Genomic DNA, 18,779 nt, shown 5'->3' on the forward strand with positions numbered 1-18,779 from the left:
TGAGGTGTGAGTGTGTGGTGGACTCTCACCCTGTGGCGAAGATCATTTGGACACCATGGAGCATCCAGGACAATCAGACTCACAACATCACTGACCTGCTCAACTGGAGGATCCTGAGGTCCATTCTCATTGGGCCCAAGGGTGATGACATGGGTGATGTCCTCTGCAATTCAACCAATGAGCATTCATTGGTAAGTTTGGCCATATCTGAGTGAAGGACATAGGGTAATTGGCAAAATGTTAAAGAATCAATATCTAAAGGACAGTATTTATAGTGAAATGTGCCATCTTTATCAAGCAGAAGTTATACCACATTCACTACAACGTAGTGAAGAGAGTCAGATAAATTGAAAGAGTGAAAATGAAGCTGTAGTGTTATTGTATCGTATTGCTACTGTAGCGTCTGGCTTGCCCTAATGCACCTTTGGAGCTTGAATGAATCCAGACGATATTTCATGTGAATGTAGAATGTTGGAAAGCTCCAAGTGGTAAGACTGATGATCCCTTTGTGGATTTTTCAATAGCAGGTGAAACGTCTGCCCAGCGGTCCCTGTTCTATGTCGGAGTTGGGGGCGCCCTGTTGCTGGTGCTCTGCTTTGCCTCCTTTTTATTTTGGAGATTCTACTCCACCAAGAGGTGAGCACGATGATAAAACACCATAAGTTACTTTTTTACATTACATTTAAGTCATTTAGCAGACGCTCTTATCCAGAGCGACTTACAAATTGGTGCATTCACCTTATGATATCCAGTGGAACAACCACTTTACAATAGTGCATCTAAATCTTTTAAGGGGGGGGTTAGAAGGATTACTTTATCCTATCCTAGGTATTCCTTAAAGAGGTGGGGTTTCAGGTGTCTCCGGAAGGTGGTGATTGACTCCGCTGTCCTGGCGTCGTGAGGGAGCTTGTTCCACCATTGGGGTGCCAGAGCAGCGAACAGTTTTGACTGGGCTGAGCGGGAACTGTGCTTCTTCAGAGGTAGGGGGGCCAGCAGGCCAGAGGTGGATGAACGCAGTGCCCTTGTTTGGGTGTAGGGCCTGATCAGAGCCTGAAGGTATGGAGGTGCCGTTCCCTTCACAGCTCCGTAGGCAATCACCATGGTCTTGTAGCGGATGCGAGCTTCAACTGGAAGCCAGTGGAGAGAGCGGAGGAGCGGGTTACTGATCTTATAAACACTTCCGGCTTCATAACCAATATTGCACACCACACTGAGTATACCAAACATTAGGAACACCTTCGTAATATCCCTTTTGCCCTCAGAACAGCCTCAATTCGTCGGGGCATAGACTCTACAAGGTGTCGAAAGTGTTCCACAGGGATGCTGGCGCATGTTGACTCCAATGCTTCCCTTAGTTGTGTCAAGTTGGCTGGATGTCCTTTGGGTGGTGGACCATTTTTGATGCACACGGGAAACTGTTGAGCGTGAAAAACCCAGCGGCGTTGCAGTTCTTGACACAATATATTACCATATCCCGTTCAAAGGCACTTAAATATTTTGTCTTGCCCATTCACCCTCTGAATGGTACACATACACAATCCATGTCTCAATTGTCTCAAGGCTTAAAAATCCTTCTTTAACCTTTCTCCTCCCCTTCGTCTACACTGATTGAAGTGGATTTAACTAGTGACATAATAAGGGATCCTAGATTTCACCTGGTTAGTCCATGTCATGTGTTTCCCTGAAATACTTTATTTAGGGTATTTTGACATTTTATTGACAGTTGCATATCAGAATATGAGATGGTAGTGTTTATTGGGGATTAAGGCGAGGGAGTGATTGGCGGAACGAGGGATCAAACCATTGTGGTCCAAGGACAGCAGCACTACCAGCCTTTTGAAACAGCTTATACACTACATTTATCAGGTATCAAGGTAAGACCCAGGTGCAGACCGTGTGGAAGTAACAATGTTTATTAGAGCAACAGGGGAAAAGGTACAGGACGGCAGGCAGGCTCACGGTCAGGTCAGGCAGAGGTCGGTAATCCAGAGGTGGGGCAAAGGTACAGGACGGCAAGCAGTCAGGCATAGAGGTCAGGCGGGTGGGTACAGGGTCAGGACAGGCAAGAGTCAAAAACCAGGAGGACGAGAAAAGAGAGACTGGGGATAAACGGGAGCTGACACAAAAACGCTGGTTGGCTTGACAAACAAGACGAACTGGCAACAGGCAAAAATACACAGGGGATAATGGGCGACACCTGGAGGGGGGTGGAGACAATCACACAGACAGGTGAAACAGATCAGGGTGTGATAACATTTACATTTTAGTCATTTCGCTGATTCTCTTATCCAGGGCGATTTAAAGTAGTGAGTGCATACATGTTCGTACTGATCCCCCATGAGCATCAAACCCACAACCCTGGCGTTGCAAGCGCCATACTCTACCAACTGAGCCACTCAGGACACTGAAAGGACGTTATCATCATTTTCACACTATTATTCCAATCGCATAGTGTGGAAATATATATATTAAACATAGGAAAATCACATTTTGGACTGTACTACCCATTAAACTATAATGTCAGCGATGTCATCTAATAACTATGGTCTTACCTTCACAGAAGAGATTGCCACGTTGCACTGGAGGAGGTTGAGCTGAAGGGGGCACTGCAGGTGGTACACCATGAGCCTACTGACTGCCCAGGTAATACACTCACTCTGATGGTGTCAGAAGAGGACTCCCCCTATAATGTGTATGACACCGGGTACAGTGTCCAAGTTCAAAATGGCTGTCTCCTCCTTTGTATAAAGCTGGGTGGATAATATTTGGAGATGGGAGATATTAAAAAACACACTAGCACACAGACCAATAGATATGGAAAGATGTTTATTAGAACAAGAGGTCAGTGAGAATTGGACTCAAGAACATCTTTGAATGCTCATCGTAGAATCATTTCCTGTGTTTGTTTAGGCAGCCCAGAGGCCCGTGTTCACTGGATTTGAGGTCTATGAGGCCTGGAGCTAAATAACAGGGAGACAGACACACAATCAGTTCTGTTTCACCCTCTGTGTTGGTACAGTTCACTGGTGTATTTATTTACCATACCATTCTTTCTCCTTGAATTCTGGGCATGAATGTTAATACTTAATTAAGCCCCTTATTGACTGATCAAACCAATTTGTCTGACTGCAAGTTATCTAATATGCATGCATGGAAATTCTGTGTAAATAAGAATATTGTAATTACTTGGCAACAGATCATTTTGAATAAGTTAAAAGTGATCATCAGTGCCGGCGATGTCATGATGGTACTGCGTATGTATGTTGACATTGTGTGTGTGTGTCTGTGAGCATGTCAATGCGTGCGTGAGAGAGCGAGATGGAGAGAGGGAGTTCATTTAAGCCATGCGTGTGGGCATGTGTGGGCTCTCTCTAAGCGTGTATCTGTTCTCATGACCCTACCCAGCCCACACATGACAGTTGCCTCCTCCAACTGAAAGAAAGTGTGAGCTTCAGCATGTTGCATTGACCACCCCCAGTAGTGCAAGCCTCTGCACATCCACAGTTCCAGAACACCAGATACAACAACAGAAAGAGGACCACGGCACACCGGTGGCGGCCACCCCCCCCCTCCCCATCCTCCACTGTCCCATACTATCAACCCAATCCCCCCTCCAACAGTCCCCATGGTCACTCAATGGGAAAGAGCCACGTGCCTCTGCGGCCACCAGCTCAGGTGCATTTGTTCTCGCTGCTGGTTGTTGTAAAGGATTTTGCCTCCATAGACAGAAAAGCGGAGCGGATAACTTTTTGGAATTCGGCCTAGGGGGTCCTCTTTGACTTTTTGCTCACTCCAGGCTTGCACTCTCTCTCTTTCTCTCTCAGTCTTTCCCTGCGGAAAGGTTGACACTTAAGAGGGTTTATTTATCCTGAAGAACTCAGGTAAGATGCATCCTGGTACTTTACTCCCAGTGCTGTTATGTTGTGTTGCCAGATTGGGCCGTTTGGACTGATTGGACTAATAAGCAAGCGTATACAGTAAATCTGTGTGGAGTAAAGCATTGTAGCCATATGGGGCACAGGTGGGCAAAGAGGGACACTTCTGTCCATGGAGAAAAATAGCAGAGCTACTGAATGTAAGCGTATTTTTCTAAGACTAAGGAAGACTTGGTCTGAAGTGCAATTAAATGGTTAAGGGCTAATTACATTCAAATCATTCAGTGCAAAATTGAATGAGATAATGCTTGAGTCTCTAAAGCGAAATAAGTAAATAACTTTTCTTCAATCATTGTCATTTCATTTTATGTCAAAGTATGCATTAAAATAAATGCAATCACAACCAATTCAGCATTCTACAGATATTGACTTCAACGCTTGACCTCAAGTAACGTTCAATGCAAGAATGTTGAATGTAGCACAACAAGTATGAGGCATCCATTAGTCTCTGCAGTACATAGGGCCTTGGTGATTGGTCTGGCTGTGTTGCAAATAGTATTCACTTTGCGTTGAACAACTGAACTGAATGTTTATTTTCTAGTTCCGCCTCGGGTGCGAGATCAATGAGTAAGGCAGTTAGCTCTTCATTTCCTCAACCATAAAGGAATCTCTATGGACGTTTTATCATCTGGAAACATGGAGGTGTTCCAGAGGTGTTATGACTGTTGGCTGGATGGTCACTGTCTCAGGAAATACCATCTAGCTTTTATATCCATCATTTGTTGTTGGTTAGTTCTACATAAGCATTTTTTGGAGCCGGTAAATACTTACAACACTGTCCATCCTCCACTCTCACTTTGAAATGTAACACTTCGATATTTCAGTATGACCACGCTTGTGGAGTGTTTGAGTGTTTCTGTATGTGTTTGAGGTTACTGAGCTGACGTCTCTACAATGCACGCAGGTAATGGATAGCGTAAGTGGGTTGCACAGTGTTGACAGTGATACAGAAATTGAACATGTACAGTTCAAAATAGGGTCCATACTGTCTCTGTGCAACTACAGAGACACTTTGCCATCCTGTGCTATTGAATATGACACATGTTCACGTGTGCCTCTTCAAATAAGGAAGTGATACAGTGTTGTTTCATCTGGTTTGTGCTGAGTGTGTGTCACGTCTCTGCGCTGTTGCTGAGTGAAGCATTGCCTACATTGTCTGGTTCTACGCACCATTGATGCGTCTGTCTAGGTCTGTGTGTTGTGTTTAGTGTGTGGGCACAATGTGTGGCATTGTGGCCTGCAGTACTGGGGTCAGTTCTATTTCAATTCAGTCAATACAGGAAGTTATTTCTTTTTAAAAATAATGATAACCATAAGCAGCTATTTGTAATTCTGGACACGCAATTCACTTCCTGAATTCACTGAATTAAAATGGAATTGACCCCAACCCTGGCTGCCTGCAACTTAGTGTAGTAGGACCTTGAAGGCATCCGCAAAATATTGCATCGTCCAATAGCTGACTCTATTGCCTGTGCCCCATAGTTGACTGTGTTGCCTGTGCCCCATAGTTGACTGTGTTGCCTGTGCCCCATGGTTGACTGTGTTGCCTGTGCCTGATGTTTCCCTGTATTGACTGTGCCATTGACCCTGTCCCTCTGCCTTGCTGTGCGCAGCAGTGCGTAGAGCCTCGCCACCGTCGCAGTGTCACTCAGGATGCACAGCTTTATGGGAGGGGGCCTGTTCTGCGCCATAGTGGGGAACATCCTGCTGGTGGTCTCAACTGCGACAGACTACTGGATGCAGTACCGCCTGTCGGGCAGCTTCGCCCACCAGGGCCTGTGGAGGTATTGCATGTCGGGCAAGTGCTACATGCAGACAGACAGCATCGGTGAGTGGGGCACATTGGGGACCCATAGCACCACTGGGACTGCCTGTAGGGCATCCATATTAGGAAGTCCCTCAGTTGTCAGACGAAACTCCCTTAGTTGAATGACTTCCTAATATGAATGCTGTATGCCTGTCTTACCCATGTTCAGGACTACCAAGGAGGACTGTATGTAATGAAGGAGATGACTGAATGACTGAAATAGCAACATGTCATTAGACTCAGACTCAATAGAATCAATACGTTTTTTAGACTCAATATGTTTTTACAGTTAACTATGGAGGCAAATCATGCACCCGTTGGCCCTAATTGGCTGGTACTAGTTTAGGTGAAAAATAACATTTGGAGCATTAGACTGAATGAATGGGTCAAGACACAGTTTTCACAGGTGTGTGGGCTTGCGACTTTCTCTAATCTTTGAAATTGTATCTGTCCTCTCTTTTTCTTGTTTTATTCCTCTCTCTCTCTCTCTCTCTCTCTCTCTCGCTCTCTGTCCTTAGCCTACTGGAATGCCACCCGTGCCTTCATGATCCTGTCGGCCATGTCGTGCTTCGCCGGCATCATCGCAGGCATTCTCTCCTTCGCCCATTTCTCCGCCTTCGAGAGGTTCAACCGCTCCTTCGCTGCAGGGATCATGTTCTTTGTCTCCAGTGAGTCCCACTGGACATTGCGAAGCTAACAGAGCTAGACACAATACACAAATAGTCACAGCCTCAATACACAAATGTAAATGAATCCAGGACAAATCATTTTGTCTCTGTTTACAGACCCGACCGCTATTTTACCTACAATTCTGTCTCCTGTAAATTGGGAGTCCGAATTTGAATTTGTCCTGTTTTACTCTTCGCCAGCACTCTTTGTTCTGCTTGCAATGGCCATCTACACTGGAGTGACGGTGAACTTCCTGGGGAAGCGATTCGGTGACTGGCGCTTCTCTTGGTCCTACATACTGGGCTGGGTGGCACTACTCATGACCTTCTTTGCAGGTAAAAATATAAAAAAGACATAAATATGGATAGAGGGCACACTTGCCAGCAAGTCTGTTTTAGCATGGGCAGCACCATTAAAAGCTTACACCATTTAAAAGGTGTCAATTGGGTGGGACTTCCTGTAGGTTAAGGAAGGATCATAGAATTCCATCCAGGTCAGCGGGAGGGATCAGCCGAAGAATTATACTCCTGAGCAAACATTCCAACACTGCAGGTGGCAGTAAATTACCAACTTTGGCTGTATGGCTGTTTTGACAAAAAACACAATCCCGCACAGTAGGTGGCTGTATGCACTTTTTCCTTTTGTTTACAGACCGCCGATAAATGTATAGAAGGAGATAATATGCCAACTACTTTATTCTCTGTCCCCAACGCACTAGACGACCAGTTTTGCTAGCCTTTAGCCGTACCCTCATCCTACTCCTCCTCTGCTCCTCGGGTGATGTGGAGGTTGACGGAGGCCCTGCATGTCCCCAGGCACTCTCATTTGTTGACTTCTGTAATCGAAAAAGCCTTGGTTTCATGCATGTTAACATCAGAAACCTCCTCCCTAAGTTTGTTTTACTCACTGCTTTAGCACACTCCGCCAGCCAACCCTGATGTCCTTGCCGTGTCTGAATCCTGGCTTAGGAAGGCCACCAAAAATTTGGAGATTTCCATACCCAACTACAACATGTTCCGTCAAGATAGAACTGCCAAAGGGGGAGGAGATGCAATCTACTGCAGAGATAGCTTGCAAAGTTCTGTCATACTTTTCAGGTCTATGCCCAAACAGTTCGAGCTTCAAATGTAAAAAATTAATCAGTCCAGAAATAAGTCTCTTATTGTTACCGCCAGTTATAGACCCCCCTCAGCTCCCAGCTGTGCCCTGGACACCATATGTGAATTGATTGCCCCCCATCTATCTTCAAAGTTTGTACTGTTAGGTGACCTAAACTGGGACATGCTTAACACCCCAGCAGTCCTACAATCTAAGCTAGATGCCCTCAATCTCACACAAATTATCAAGGAAACTACCAGGTACAAACCTAAATCTGTAAACAGGGGCACCCTCATAGATATTATCCTGACCAACTTGCCCTCCAAATACACCTCTGCTCTTTTCAATCAGGATCTCAGTGATCACTGCCTCATTGCCTGCGTCCGCTATGGGTCCGCGGTCAAACGACCAACGCTCATCACTGTCAAACGCTCCTTAAAACACTTCTGCGAGCAGGACTTTCTAATCGACCTGGGCCGGGTATCCTGGAAGGATATTGACCTCATCCCATCAGTCGAGGATGCCTGGTCATTCTTTAGAAGTAATTTCCTCACCATCTTAAATAAGCATGCCCCTTTCAAAAAATTTAGAACTAAGAACAGATATAGCCCTTGGTTCACTCCAGACCTCACTGCCCTTGACCAGCACAAAAACATCCTGCGGCGGACTGCAATAGCATCGAACCAATACACGCAGTCAGTCAAGAAAGCAAAGGCTAGCTTTTTTAAACATAAATTTACATCCTGTAGCTCTAACTCCAAAAAGTTCTGGGACACTGTAAAGTCCATGGAGAACAAGAGCACCTCCTCCCAGCTGCCCACTGCACTGAGGCTAGGTAACACTGGTAACACCGATAAATCCATGATAATCGAACATTTCAATAAGCATTTCTCTATGGCTGGCCATGCTTTCCTCCTGGCTACCCCAACCCTGGCCAACAGCTCCGCACCCCCTGCAGCTACTTGCCGGAGCCTCCCCAGCTTCTCCTTCACCCATATCCAGATAGCAGATGTTCTGAAAGAGCTGATGCTAGCGTCCCACCTCGACAACATCCGGTGAAATTGCAGAGTGCGAAATTCAAAATACAAAAGTAATAATATTAAACATTCATAAAAATACAAGTGTTATACACCATTCTTTAGCTTAGAATCTTGGTAATTGAACCGCTTTGTCCGATTTACAATAGGCTTTGAAAGCATAGCATTTGATCATCTGAGGACAGTGCCTCACCCACTTCCTGCATTTACATGAATTCATAACCTGCACAGGTGTCACAAAACTCAAAAATAGTGATAAAATAAATCACTTACCTTTGAAGATCTTCATCTTTTTGCAATCCAAAGGGTCCCAGTTATACAATGAATGGTCGGTTTTTTCGATAAAGTCCTTCTTTATATCCCAAAAATGTCAGTTTATTTGGCGAGTTTGATTCAGAAATCCACCTGTTCCAACTCACCCAACATGCCTACAAAGGAATCTAAAAAGTTACCTGTAAACCTTGTCCGAACAATTCAAACAATGTTTCTAATCCAACCTCAGGTACCCTAATATGTAAATAATCGATACAATTTAAGACGAAATATACACTGTTCAATACCGGAGAAAAAGAGCGAGGAGCGCGCAAAATGACTAGAGTCCTTCTGAGGGATACTTTCGAAAGAATACGAATACTTCTTCATTTAAAAAAAACAAGCACGAAGCAATTTCTAAAGACTGTTGACATCTAGTGGAAGCCATAGGAACTGCAATCTGGGTCCTAATTATTAGACTTTTCCATAGAAAAGCATTGAAATGTCCAATGACTTCAAAAAAAAATCCTGGATGGATTGTCCTCGGGGTTTCGCCTGCCAAATCAGTTCTGTTATACCCACAGACAATATTTTAACAGTTTTAGAAACTTCAGAGTGTTGTCTATCCAATGCTATTGGATAGACAAAGCTATGCATATCCTAGCTTCTGGGCCTGAGTAACAGGCAGTTTACGTTGGGCACGTTTGTCATCCAAACTTCAAAATACTGCCCTCTAGCCCAAAGAAGTTAATAAACAGATCACTGACCATTTCGAATCCCACCGTACCTTCTCCGCTGTGCAATCCGGTTTCCGAGCTGGTCATGGGTGCACATCAGCCACACTCAAGGTAGTAAACGATATCATATCCGCCATTGATAAAAGACAGTAATGTGCAGCCGTCTTCATCGACCTGGCCAAAAAGAAAGCGACTCTGTCAATCACCCTATTCTTAACGGCAGACTCCATAGCCTTGGTTTCTCAAATGACTGCCTCGCCTGGTTCACCAACTACTTTGCAGACAGAGTTCAGTGTGTCAAATCGGAGGGCCTGTTGTCCGGACCTCTGGCAGTCTTTATGGGGGTGCCACAGGGTTCAATTCTCGGGCTGACTCTTTTCTCTGTATATATCAACGATGTCGCTCTTGCTGCGGGTGATTCCCCGAACCACCTCTACGCAAACGACACCATTCTGTTTACATCTGGCCTTCTTTGGACACTGTGTTAACTAACCTCCAAACGAGTTGCAATGACATACAACACTTCTTCCGTGGCCTCCAACTGCTAGTAAAACCAAATGCATGCTTTTCAACCGTTCGCTGCCCGCACCCGCCCGCCCGACTAGCATCACTATTCTGGACGGTTCTGAGCTGGAATACGTATACAACTACAAATACCTAGATGTCTGGCTAGACTGTAAACTCTCCTTCCAGACTCATATCAAACATCTCCAATCCAAAATCAAATCTAGAATCGGCTTCCTATTTTGCAACAAAGCCTCCTTCACTCACGTTGCCAAACTTACCCTAGTAAAACTGACTATCCTACCAATCCTCGACTTCGGTGATGTCATCTAAAAAAAATCTTCCAATAATCTACTCAGCAAACTGGATGCAGTCTATCGCAGTGCCATCCATTTTGTTCACAAAGCCCCTTATACCACCCACCACTGCGACCTGTATGCTCTAGCTGGCTGGCCCTCGCTACATATTCGTCGCCAGACCCACTGGCTCCAGGTCATCTATAAGTCTATGCTAGGTAAAGCTCCACCTTATCTCAGCTCACTGATCACGATAACAACACCCACCCGTAGCACGCGCTCCAGCAGGTATATCTCACTGGTCATCCCCAAAGCCAACACCTACTTTGGCCGCCTTTCCTTCCAGTTCTCTTCTGCCAGTGACTGGAACCAATTGCAAAAATCGCTGAAACTGCAGACTTACATTTCCCTCACTAACTTTAAACATCAGCTATCTGAGCAGTTAACTGATCGCTGCAGCTGTACATAGTCCATCTGTAAATAGCCTACCCAATCTACCTACCTCATCCCCATATTGTTTATATTTACTTTTCTGCTCTTTTGCGTACCAGTTTCACTACTTGCACATCATCATCTGCTCATCTATCACTCCAGTGTTAATCTGCTAAATTGTAATTACTTTACTACTATGGCCTATTTATTGCCTTACCTCCTCACGCCATTTGCACACACTGTATATAGACTTTCTTCTTTTTCTATTGTGTTATTGACTGTACACTTGTTTATTCCATGTGTAACTCCGTGCTGTGGTTTGTGTCGCACTGCTTTGCTTTATCTTGGCCAGGTCGCAGTTGTAAATGAGAACTTGTTCTCAACTAGCTTACCTGGTTATATAAAGGTAAAATAAAAAAAATGGAGGAGCTGCCAATGCTGTCACAGAAGCGATCAATGGCAAATATAGGAGTGTGCCCTCTTTTGGTCTCTATGGATAAGCAGAACTAGAATCAAATGGCACATGTTCTTCTCATCTCCTAAGTCATTATTTGAAATCCAAAAATGCTAGTCGAATTGTCAAACCAAACACTGCAGAATATCATCAACTGTTGTAGTTTTATTGATGAAACATGCAGACAATGCTGGTATTCATTGATAACAGATAAGACACTATTCTTTATCTATCTATATGGGAACTACCTCAAGTAGCATGGATGCTGGACAGTTGTTGATTTACAATTTTTTCTTTTGCAGGAATATTTTACATGTGTGCCTACAGAATGCATGAATGCAGGAGAGTGGTGGGCCCACGCTAAAAGAGAGAGGAAAGCCAGTGAAAAAAAATGGGGACATTTTGGGCCCTCAATTCCAACACGATGAAAGAATCAAGCTTACACCAATAGACATATCACTGAAATATAGAAACTGTACTGGAAAATTGAGAACCAAAGATGAATACAAATGTTTGATTCTGCCTGAGCAGTTTACGTGTCATTTTAATAAAGCTATAACTCTCTTTAACAGTAAAACATTTATACTCTTTGTTACATTCATTCTTGAAACTCTTGAATACAGAAAGGTCTTTGCAACACAAATATGTTAGCAGATTCATGCCAATACAAATGGAGGTAGAAAATATTTAGCATTATGTGTCAATTAAAATGGGTAACACAGCACATACTCTAACCAAACAAATTCATTAATTTAAAGGACAACAACCAAGCTTTCACATAGTGTGCAATTCAAAAGGGTAACAGAAGCTACTGCGATGAAACAAATGAATCATGTATGAAGTGCTCACTTTTGTAAATGGAATTTAAACATTTAAATATGAATGACTTTGGCAAAAAAGGTACAGTTCACAGAAATGAGTAAAACACAAATTACATATTATCTTGAAATATACTGCATAATATACTGCGTAATTTCAATGGAATCACATACATCTATGCTCTAGCCAAGCCGTTTTTTAATTTTTTATTTACACATTCTAATAGCAGTGTGTTTTCATTAAAGTAAGGTATTTATTTTTCTCTGAAAATCCCCATTTGGCATGTCCAATTGTCACGTCCTGACCAGCAGGTGGAGTAGGTGTATAAGTTTTGGTCAGGGTGTGGCAGAAGAAGTTGTGTTTTCTATGTTCTGTCTAGGTTGGGTGTTTCTATGTAGAGTTAATTGGGGTGGACTTCCAATTGAAGGCAGCTGTGTGGTGTTGCCTTTGATTGGAATTGTTGGGTGTGTTTGTGTGTTTGTGGGGAATTGTTTGTGCGCACTGCGTTATTGAGCCTGCTACACTGTTATGAGTACTGTTTATTGTTTTGTTTTTGTTCTGTGGATGCTTTACATTTTTCATTAAAAGAATGAGTATCCATATACCCGCTGCATTTTGGTCTTCCCTGCAACACCACAACGAATTTCGTGGCAGAATTCCCCACCAAACCAAGACCAAGCAGCGGAGAGAGGAGCAGCACGCTCAGTATATGGACGAGGAGGAAGGATGGACGTGGACAGAAATAAGGTTGAGCGTTTCCAGGGCTATGGAGGAGTTTAGGAAACTCGAGAGGCAGCCCCAATAATATTTTTTGGGGGGGCACAAGGGCAGTTCTGCGGGGCAAGAATGGAGCCCCAGGCCAGCTCCCCGCACTAGCCCGAAGGTGCGTGTCCGAGGCTGGCACGTCCAGTACCAGCCCCACGCACAAGGCTTCTAGTGCGTCAGTCCAGCCCCGTCAGTCAGGAGTCGCCAGAGCTGCCCGTCAGTCAGGAGTCGCCAGAGCTGCCCGTCAGTCAGGAGTCGCCAGTGCTGCCCGTCAGTCAGGAGTCGCCAGTGCTGCCCGTAAGTCAAGAGTCGCCAGTGCTGCCCGTCAGTCAGGAGTCGCCAGTGCTGCCCGTCAGTCAGGAGTCGCCAGTGCTGCCCGTCAGTCAGGAGTCGCCAGTGCTGCCCGTCAGTCAGGAGTCGCCAGTGCTGCCCGTCAGTCAGGAGTCGCCAGTGCTGCCCGTCAGTCAGGAGTCGCCAGTGCTGCCCGTCAGTCAGGAGTCGCCAGTGCTGCCCGTCAGTCAGGAGTCGCCAGTGCTGCCCGACTGCCCGGAGATGACAGAGCGGCCCGCCAGCCGGCCACGGCAAGAGTCGCCCGCCAGTCGGGCGAAGTCCGGTGCGCCTACTAGTCTTCCGGAGCAGCCAGGGGCGCTACCAAAGTGGGCAACGACGAGGATGGAGCGGGGTCCACGTCCCGCACCTGAGCTGCCTCCAACATAGGTGGGTTGGGGAGGGGGGGTGTAGCACAGTGCCGTCGTTGACGGCAGCCACCCTCCCTTCCCTCCCTGTAGTTAGGGGGATATTTTCTGGTTGTTTTGGGTGTTCTGTGTTTTTTCTTTTGAAGGTGCATTTGGGGTCTGCACCTTTAGGGGGGGGGGGAATGTCACGTCCTGACCAGCAGGTGGAGTAGGTGTATAAGTTTTGGTCAGGGCGTGGCAGAAGAAGTTGTGTTTTCTATGTTCTGTCTAGGTTGGGTGTTTCTATGTAGAGTTAATTGGGGTGGACTTCCAATTGAAGGCAGCTGTGTGGTGTTGCCTTTGATTGGAAGTCCTATATTAGTTGGGTGTGTTTGTCTGTGTGTTTGTGGGGAATTGTTTGTGAGCACTGCGTTATTGAGCCTGCTACACTGTTGTGAGTACTGTTTATTGTTTTGTTTTTGTTCTGTGGATGCTTTACATTTTTCATTAAAAGAATGAGTATCCAAATACCCGCTGCATTTTGGTCTTCCCTGCAACACCACGACGAATTTCGTGACACCAATGTCATCTTTGTTCACCTTCTACGAAATATATCTACTTAAGTCCTAGTTATTTTGTTACTTTAGGAAAGTAATGGCTGAAGATTTTTACTTATTTAATGATTAATTTACATTTGTCCCTCAGGTTTATGTTAACCCTGTAACATGAACTGAACTCACGTTTTAATATGGTAAAACTATTAGTTTTTAAATGACTGAATCAAAAGAAAAACGTACCATCTAGTAATATAGCCGTATCATAGTGTAAAAGCAGGTAAGCTGGTTCTACTTTTTTAGGCCATTAGTTTTGTGCAGGAAAACTGAGCACGTCAAGCATAACCCATAAACCCTGTGTTACCAATAGATAGATAGGCTAGAAATGTGTTTATCAAGTTAGTAGAAATGTTTTTGTTGAACTTGCATGCAATTGCCTCCCGCTGTTGCACACAACATGCTTCCATTCCCCCTGTCACAAAGGAAGTTATGGTGGATTTAAGATAACATTGTTAACCCTATTACAGTCAATCCTGTCACTTCAATTTGAATTTGTATAGTTATTCTTCTTAATTGAACCTCTTGAGATGGGAAAACATGTTTTTTTATGAAGTTGATCATTTGCTGTGTATGACAGAATTAAAACATTTGGTGAAATGAATAGTTATTTTTGACAAAATTACCCAAAAGGCACTTACTGGAGTAAGGTGACTACATTTTCTACTCTTGGCCCATATTGGCTATTGTGCTTTCCCTGTGGACTGCAGCCTGACCCTGTCGCAGTCCCAGCATCTTGTAGATGGCCATCTTGGTAGTGATGCGAAAAGCAGAGGAGGAGAAGTAGAAGATGATAGGGTCCAGGCAGGTGTTGAAGGCGCTGAGCAGTAGGGTGTAGTACCTCCACGAGGGGCTGGAGCCTGTGAAGAAACCCAGCACATGGGAGAAGTTGTAGGGAAAGACACACACAAGGAAGACGGCCAGAGTACCCAGCGCCATCCCGATGGCCTTCTGCTTCTGGCCTGGGCTGATCCTGGGGATCATGTACAGGATCCAGATACAGCGGAGGTAGCAGAAGATGCAAACCAGGAGAGGAACCAAGCAGAGCATGACGAAGAACTCCAGACGCACCGGGAGGAGGATGGCCAGCTGTTGTTCGGTGAAGTTCTCGTAGCAGACGGAGGTGTTGCTTTGGGAGAGGTACGGCTGGTGCTGGATGATGAACACGATGCTGCAGTGGGCGGTGGAGAGAAGCCAGATGATTGTGCTAGCCACCACAGAATAGAAAGGTTTGTGAAGTTTGTGGTAGGTGATGGGATAGGCCACCGCCAGGTAACGGACCACACTGACAGCCATCAACAGGAGAGAACTGGTGTAGATAGTGGAGAAGAAGGTGTAGGAAGTGATGGAGCAGAGGAACTCGGGCAGGTTCCACAGCATGCCGGAGGCCGCCTCGTACATCTTGAGAGGCAGGAAGAGAAGAAAGAGGAGGTCGGACACAATCAGGTTGAGCAGGAGGATGTCTGTGGGAGTGGGCTTGTTGTGGATCTTGACGCTGAAGGCGTAGAGCACCAGGATGTTGGCAGGCAGGCCCATCAGGAAGGTGATGATGTAGATGGATAGAATCACTTCACTTTTCACCCACACCATGGCTCCGAAGCTATAAGATAAACAAAACCAAAAATAACACATTCAGGGTGCCCAATAATCATATTTTAAAATCATACAAATGTAGCTGTTTTCAATGATCAATGTATTTTTTGTTACAATATCTCAGCCAACTTCTTATTACCGATGAAGGAATCACAATATGTGTATAGCTACATCCTCCCCACAGTACACTTGCATCTCAACAGTGAAAACCTTAAAGGGAGAAAGATAACACATTCTTAGTTCCAAATGGTCATAACCTACCTGGCTGTAGATGTGTATTTCTTTTTAATCAGGAATTGGAGAGCTCAGCCAAGTGTATTCAAGCTTCCTAAGGAGGTCGTTACTTTGGTCAAAACAGCAGAATGCACTATTTAAAACTTCTAGCATATATAGCAGTCAAGCAGATCTGTTTGAGTGCACAGCAGACGTATTGAACAGTGCAAACATGAGGAGGCGAGAGTGCATGGTAACGATTAACTAAAATGCAAAACATTGCTGTGTTTACATCTGATATTACATGTGTGTAGGAGGGAGTGTCTAATTTCAATATCGATTTTGTAAATAGTGTGGAAACAGACATTGCCTTCCCAAGAGAACAGTCATGTAAATGATAACAGAATCCTAACATTTATTTTTCCACGTGCCCAAGGTTGATGTAACGTCATATGTGTATTAACATTTTGCTAACACTTGATGGGTACTGTAGCAACAAACCACTAATTGTTACTGTATGTGTCCATGTGGTTGTGGCTCAGGGTTGGAATAATCTATTAGCATTTTGTTGTCACTTCATCAATAACTATTGTATAATAACAAGTTACAAATAGTAATGTGCTGAAAAGCAATACTCTTTCAAAGAGAAAAGTTATGTAAAGATTGGCAGCTTCACAATGAACCTTTCAGGTTTTTAATTTTACCTGTATTTTACCAGGTATGTTGACTGGGAACACATTCTCATTTACAGCAACAACCTGGGTAAAAGTTACAGGGGAGAGGAGGGGAATGAATGAGCCAATTGTAACCTGGGGATAATTAGGTGGCCATGATGGTATGTGGTCCGAGATTGGGAATTTAGCCAGGACACCGGGGTTAGCACCCCTACTCTAATGATAAGTGCCATGGGCTCTTTAGTGACCACTGAGAGCCAAGACACCCGTATGACATCCCATTCCAGCAGCATCTGGTCTCCCATCCAGGGACCAACTAGGACCAACCCTGCTTAGCTTCATAGTTAAGTGAGCAGTGGGATGTAGGTTGGTATTCTGCTGGCAGGTATGCTGCTGGCAGGTCTCTCTCTAGTCTACATCATTGTCTGTGAACTGGTGACTGTCTGCCCCGTAATATGGCATCCATATTAGGAAGTCTTCAATTGTCAGAAAAAGCTCTGTCACTTGTCAGACAAACCTCCCTCAGTTGTGGGTGGGTTACTGTGTCCCTCTATGTCTCTAGTGTTGTTTTGAGCTGTCATGAAGACACCAGGGGAGCTGGTCCTTCGCTTCCCAGTCAGGATCCTCTTCATGGTGGCCTGGAACATGGAGGAGGAGAAGTAGAACGTCACAGGATCCAGGACAGTGTTGACCGTGGTCAGGAGCAGAGCATAGAGCCGCCACTCCACGTTGTCTTGGATGATGAACCCCTGTACATGGGTGACATTATAGGGCAGGAAGCAGACAACAAAAACAAGTAAGGTCCCCATAGCCATTCCGACGGCTCTCTTCCTTTTCTCTGCACAAAGGTTAGGGGTCCTATTGAGGATGAGGATGAAGTTCAGGTAGCAGAACACACAGACCAGCAGTGGCACGATGTATAGAACTACACACAGCTCCAAGCGCATGGGAAGCACCACCTTCAGCTGCTCCTGGGTGAAGTTGTTATAGCAGGCATTGAAATCAGATGAGGGCTGGTTCTCCACGATGTAGATGAAGCAGAGGTGGACCGAGCTGAAGACCCACACCACCAGGCTGCTCACCACTCCGTACAAGGGCTTGCGGCGGAGCCTGTACTGGACAGGGAAGGCCACACACAGGTAGCGGTCAACACTGACCACCATCAGCAGGAGGGAGCTGGTGTAGATGGTGGAGAAGAAGACAAAAGAGGTAATGTTGCAGAGAAACCAGGGGAGAGTCCAGACCATGCCGGAGGCTGCCTCGTGCATCTTGAGGGGCAGGAAGAGCAGGAAGATCAGGTCGGACACAGTCAGGTTGAGCAGGAGGATGTCTGTAGGAGTGGGCTTTTTGTGGATCTTGACGCTGAAGGCGTAGAGTGCCAGGATGTTGCCAGGCAGGCCCACCAGGAAGGTGATGATGTAGACAGACAGAATCACCCCACTCTTCACCACCATGGCTTTCAACTGAGGACGAGCAGAGAATGACAGCAACTATTATCTATATTTGATCATATAGCACACAGTTTTAGCTGAAGAATGGTCAACTCTAAATTAAGATCAACCATTATCACAAATGATGATGTAATGGATGCAGCTTGCTGTGGAAATGTTGAAATGAAAATGAAACCATCCGTGAAATCATCTCATATTCCATTTTTTTATAGTTCAAACCCAAGCACCGCCATGTCAAAACAAAAGCATCATAGTATAATGTAGATTGTTTAGATTGTTGTTTGAGATTGATTGTATATCAGCTCCCATTATTAGGCTATTGAACTACATAAATTGACAGTCAGGACCAAGGCTTCAATAACAATAATGAGCAGTCATTGAAGTATTACTCACGCTATCAACAGTTAATCAAACAGAGGATATGGTGGAAAGTCCAAGGCTGTCCGCTACACAGGCTTCACGGAAAGTTATTTGTGCAGATTAAAGTCACTTCTCTCCTCAGCTCAGTTGGGGAGGACTGTCCACCTCTTTCTAATTACATGCTCCGAATTTTACTTGAAAAAATGTTCTCTAGCTCATTTTATCAGAACAAGTAAGCAGTCAATGAATGGGTGGTTTGTATATAATGAGATAAGCAACGGTGTAATAAACCAAGTGGTACAGCCATCACTGGGCCTAAATCATTGAAGTTTTGCATAACTGTCACCATAAGGTGTCCCTTTGACTAAGGGGTTAGAAAAAAGGGTTCCAAAAGGGTT

General features: G+C 44.9%; 3 protein-coding genes across 4 annotated transcripts; 1 reads left to right on the plus strand and 2 right to left on the minus strand.

Moving 5' to 3' along the window:
- The first annotated feature begins 3,150 nt into the window (after positions 1-3,150).
- lim2.5 (lens intrinsic membrane protein 2.5) lies at positions 3,151-11,798 on the plus strand. 2 transcript variants are annotated; one of them, XM_045718390.1, is made up of 5 exons: positions 3,151-3,881; positions 5,552-5,763; positions 6,261-6,410; positions 6,612-6,746; positions 11,524-11,798. In XM_045718390.1, the coding sequence occupies exons 2-5, from the start codon at positions 5,589-5,591 to the stop codon at positions 11,583-11,585; spliced, it is 522 nt and encodes a 173-aa protein (XP_045574346.1). In that variant the 5' UTR covers positions 3,151-3,881; positions 5,552-5,588; the 3' UTR covers positions 11,586-11,798. The 2 variants fall into 2 exon arrangements, with proteins under 2 accessions (XP_045574346.1, XP_014056009.1); XM_014200534.2 differs by having other exon boundaries at positions 3,166-3,881; positions 5,549-5,763.
- Positions 11,799-13,283: 1,485 nt separating this feature from the next.
- Positions 13,284-16,098, minus strand: LOC106605003 (free fatty acid receptor 2-like). The gene is made up of 2 exons (XM_014200193.2): positions 15,945-16,098; positions 13,284-15,690 (listed from the first exon to the last, which is right to left on the minus strand). Exon 2 carries the CDS (start codon positions 15,678-15,680, stop codon positions 14,754-14,756), a length of 927 nt encoding a protein of 308 aa, XP_014055668.1. The 5' UTR covers positions 15,681-15,690; positions 15,945-16,098; the 3' UTR covers positions 13,284-14,753.
- Positions 16,099-16,277: 179 nt separating this feature from the next.
- On the minus strand, positions 16,278-18,605 carry LOC106605005 (free fatty acid receptor 2-like). Its single transcript, XM_014200194.2, has 2 exons — positions 18,415-18,605; positions 16,278-18,033 (listed from the first exon to the last, which is right to left on the minus strand). The coding sequence occupies exon 2, from the start codon at positions 18,022-18,024 to the stop codon at positions 17,071-17,073; it is 954 nt and encodes a 317-aa protein (XP_014055669.1). The 5' UTR covers positions 18,025-18,033; positions 18,415-18,605; the 3' UTR covers positions 16,278-17,070.
- Between the last annotated feature and the right edge of the window lie 174 nt (positions 18,606-18,779).

This window comes from Salmo salar, chromosome ssa05 (genome assembly GCF_905237065.1).
Source record: "Salmo salar chromosome ssa05, Ssal_v3.1, whole genome shotgun sequence".
Lineage (NCBI taxonomy): Eukaryota > Metazoa > Chordata > Actinopteri > Salmoniformes > Salmonidae > Salmo > Salmo salar.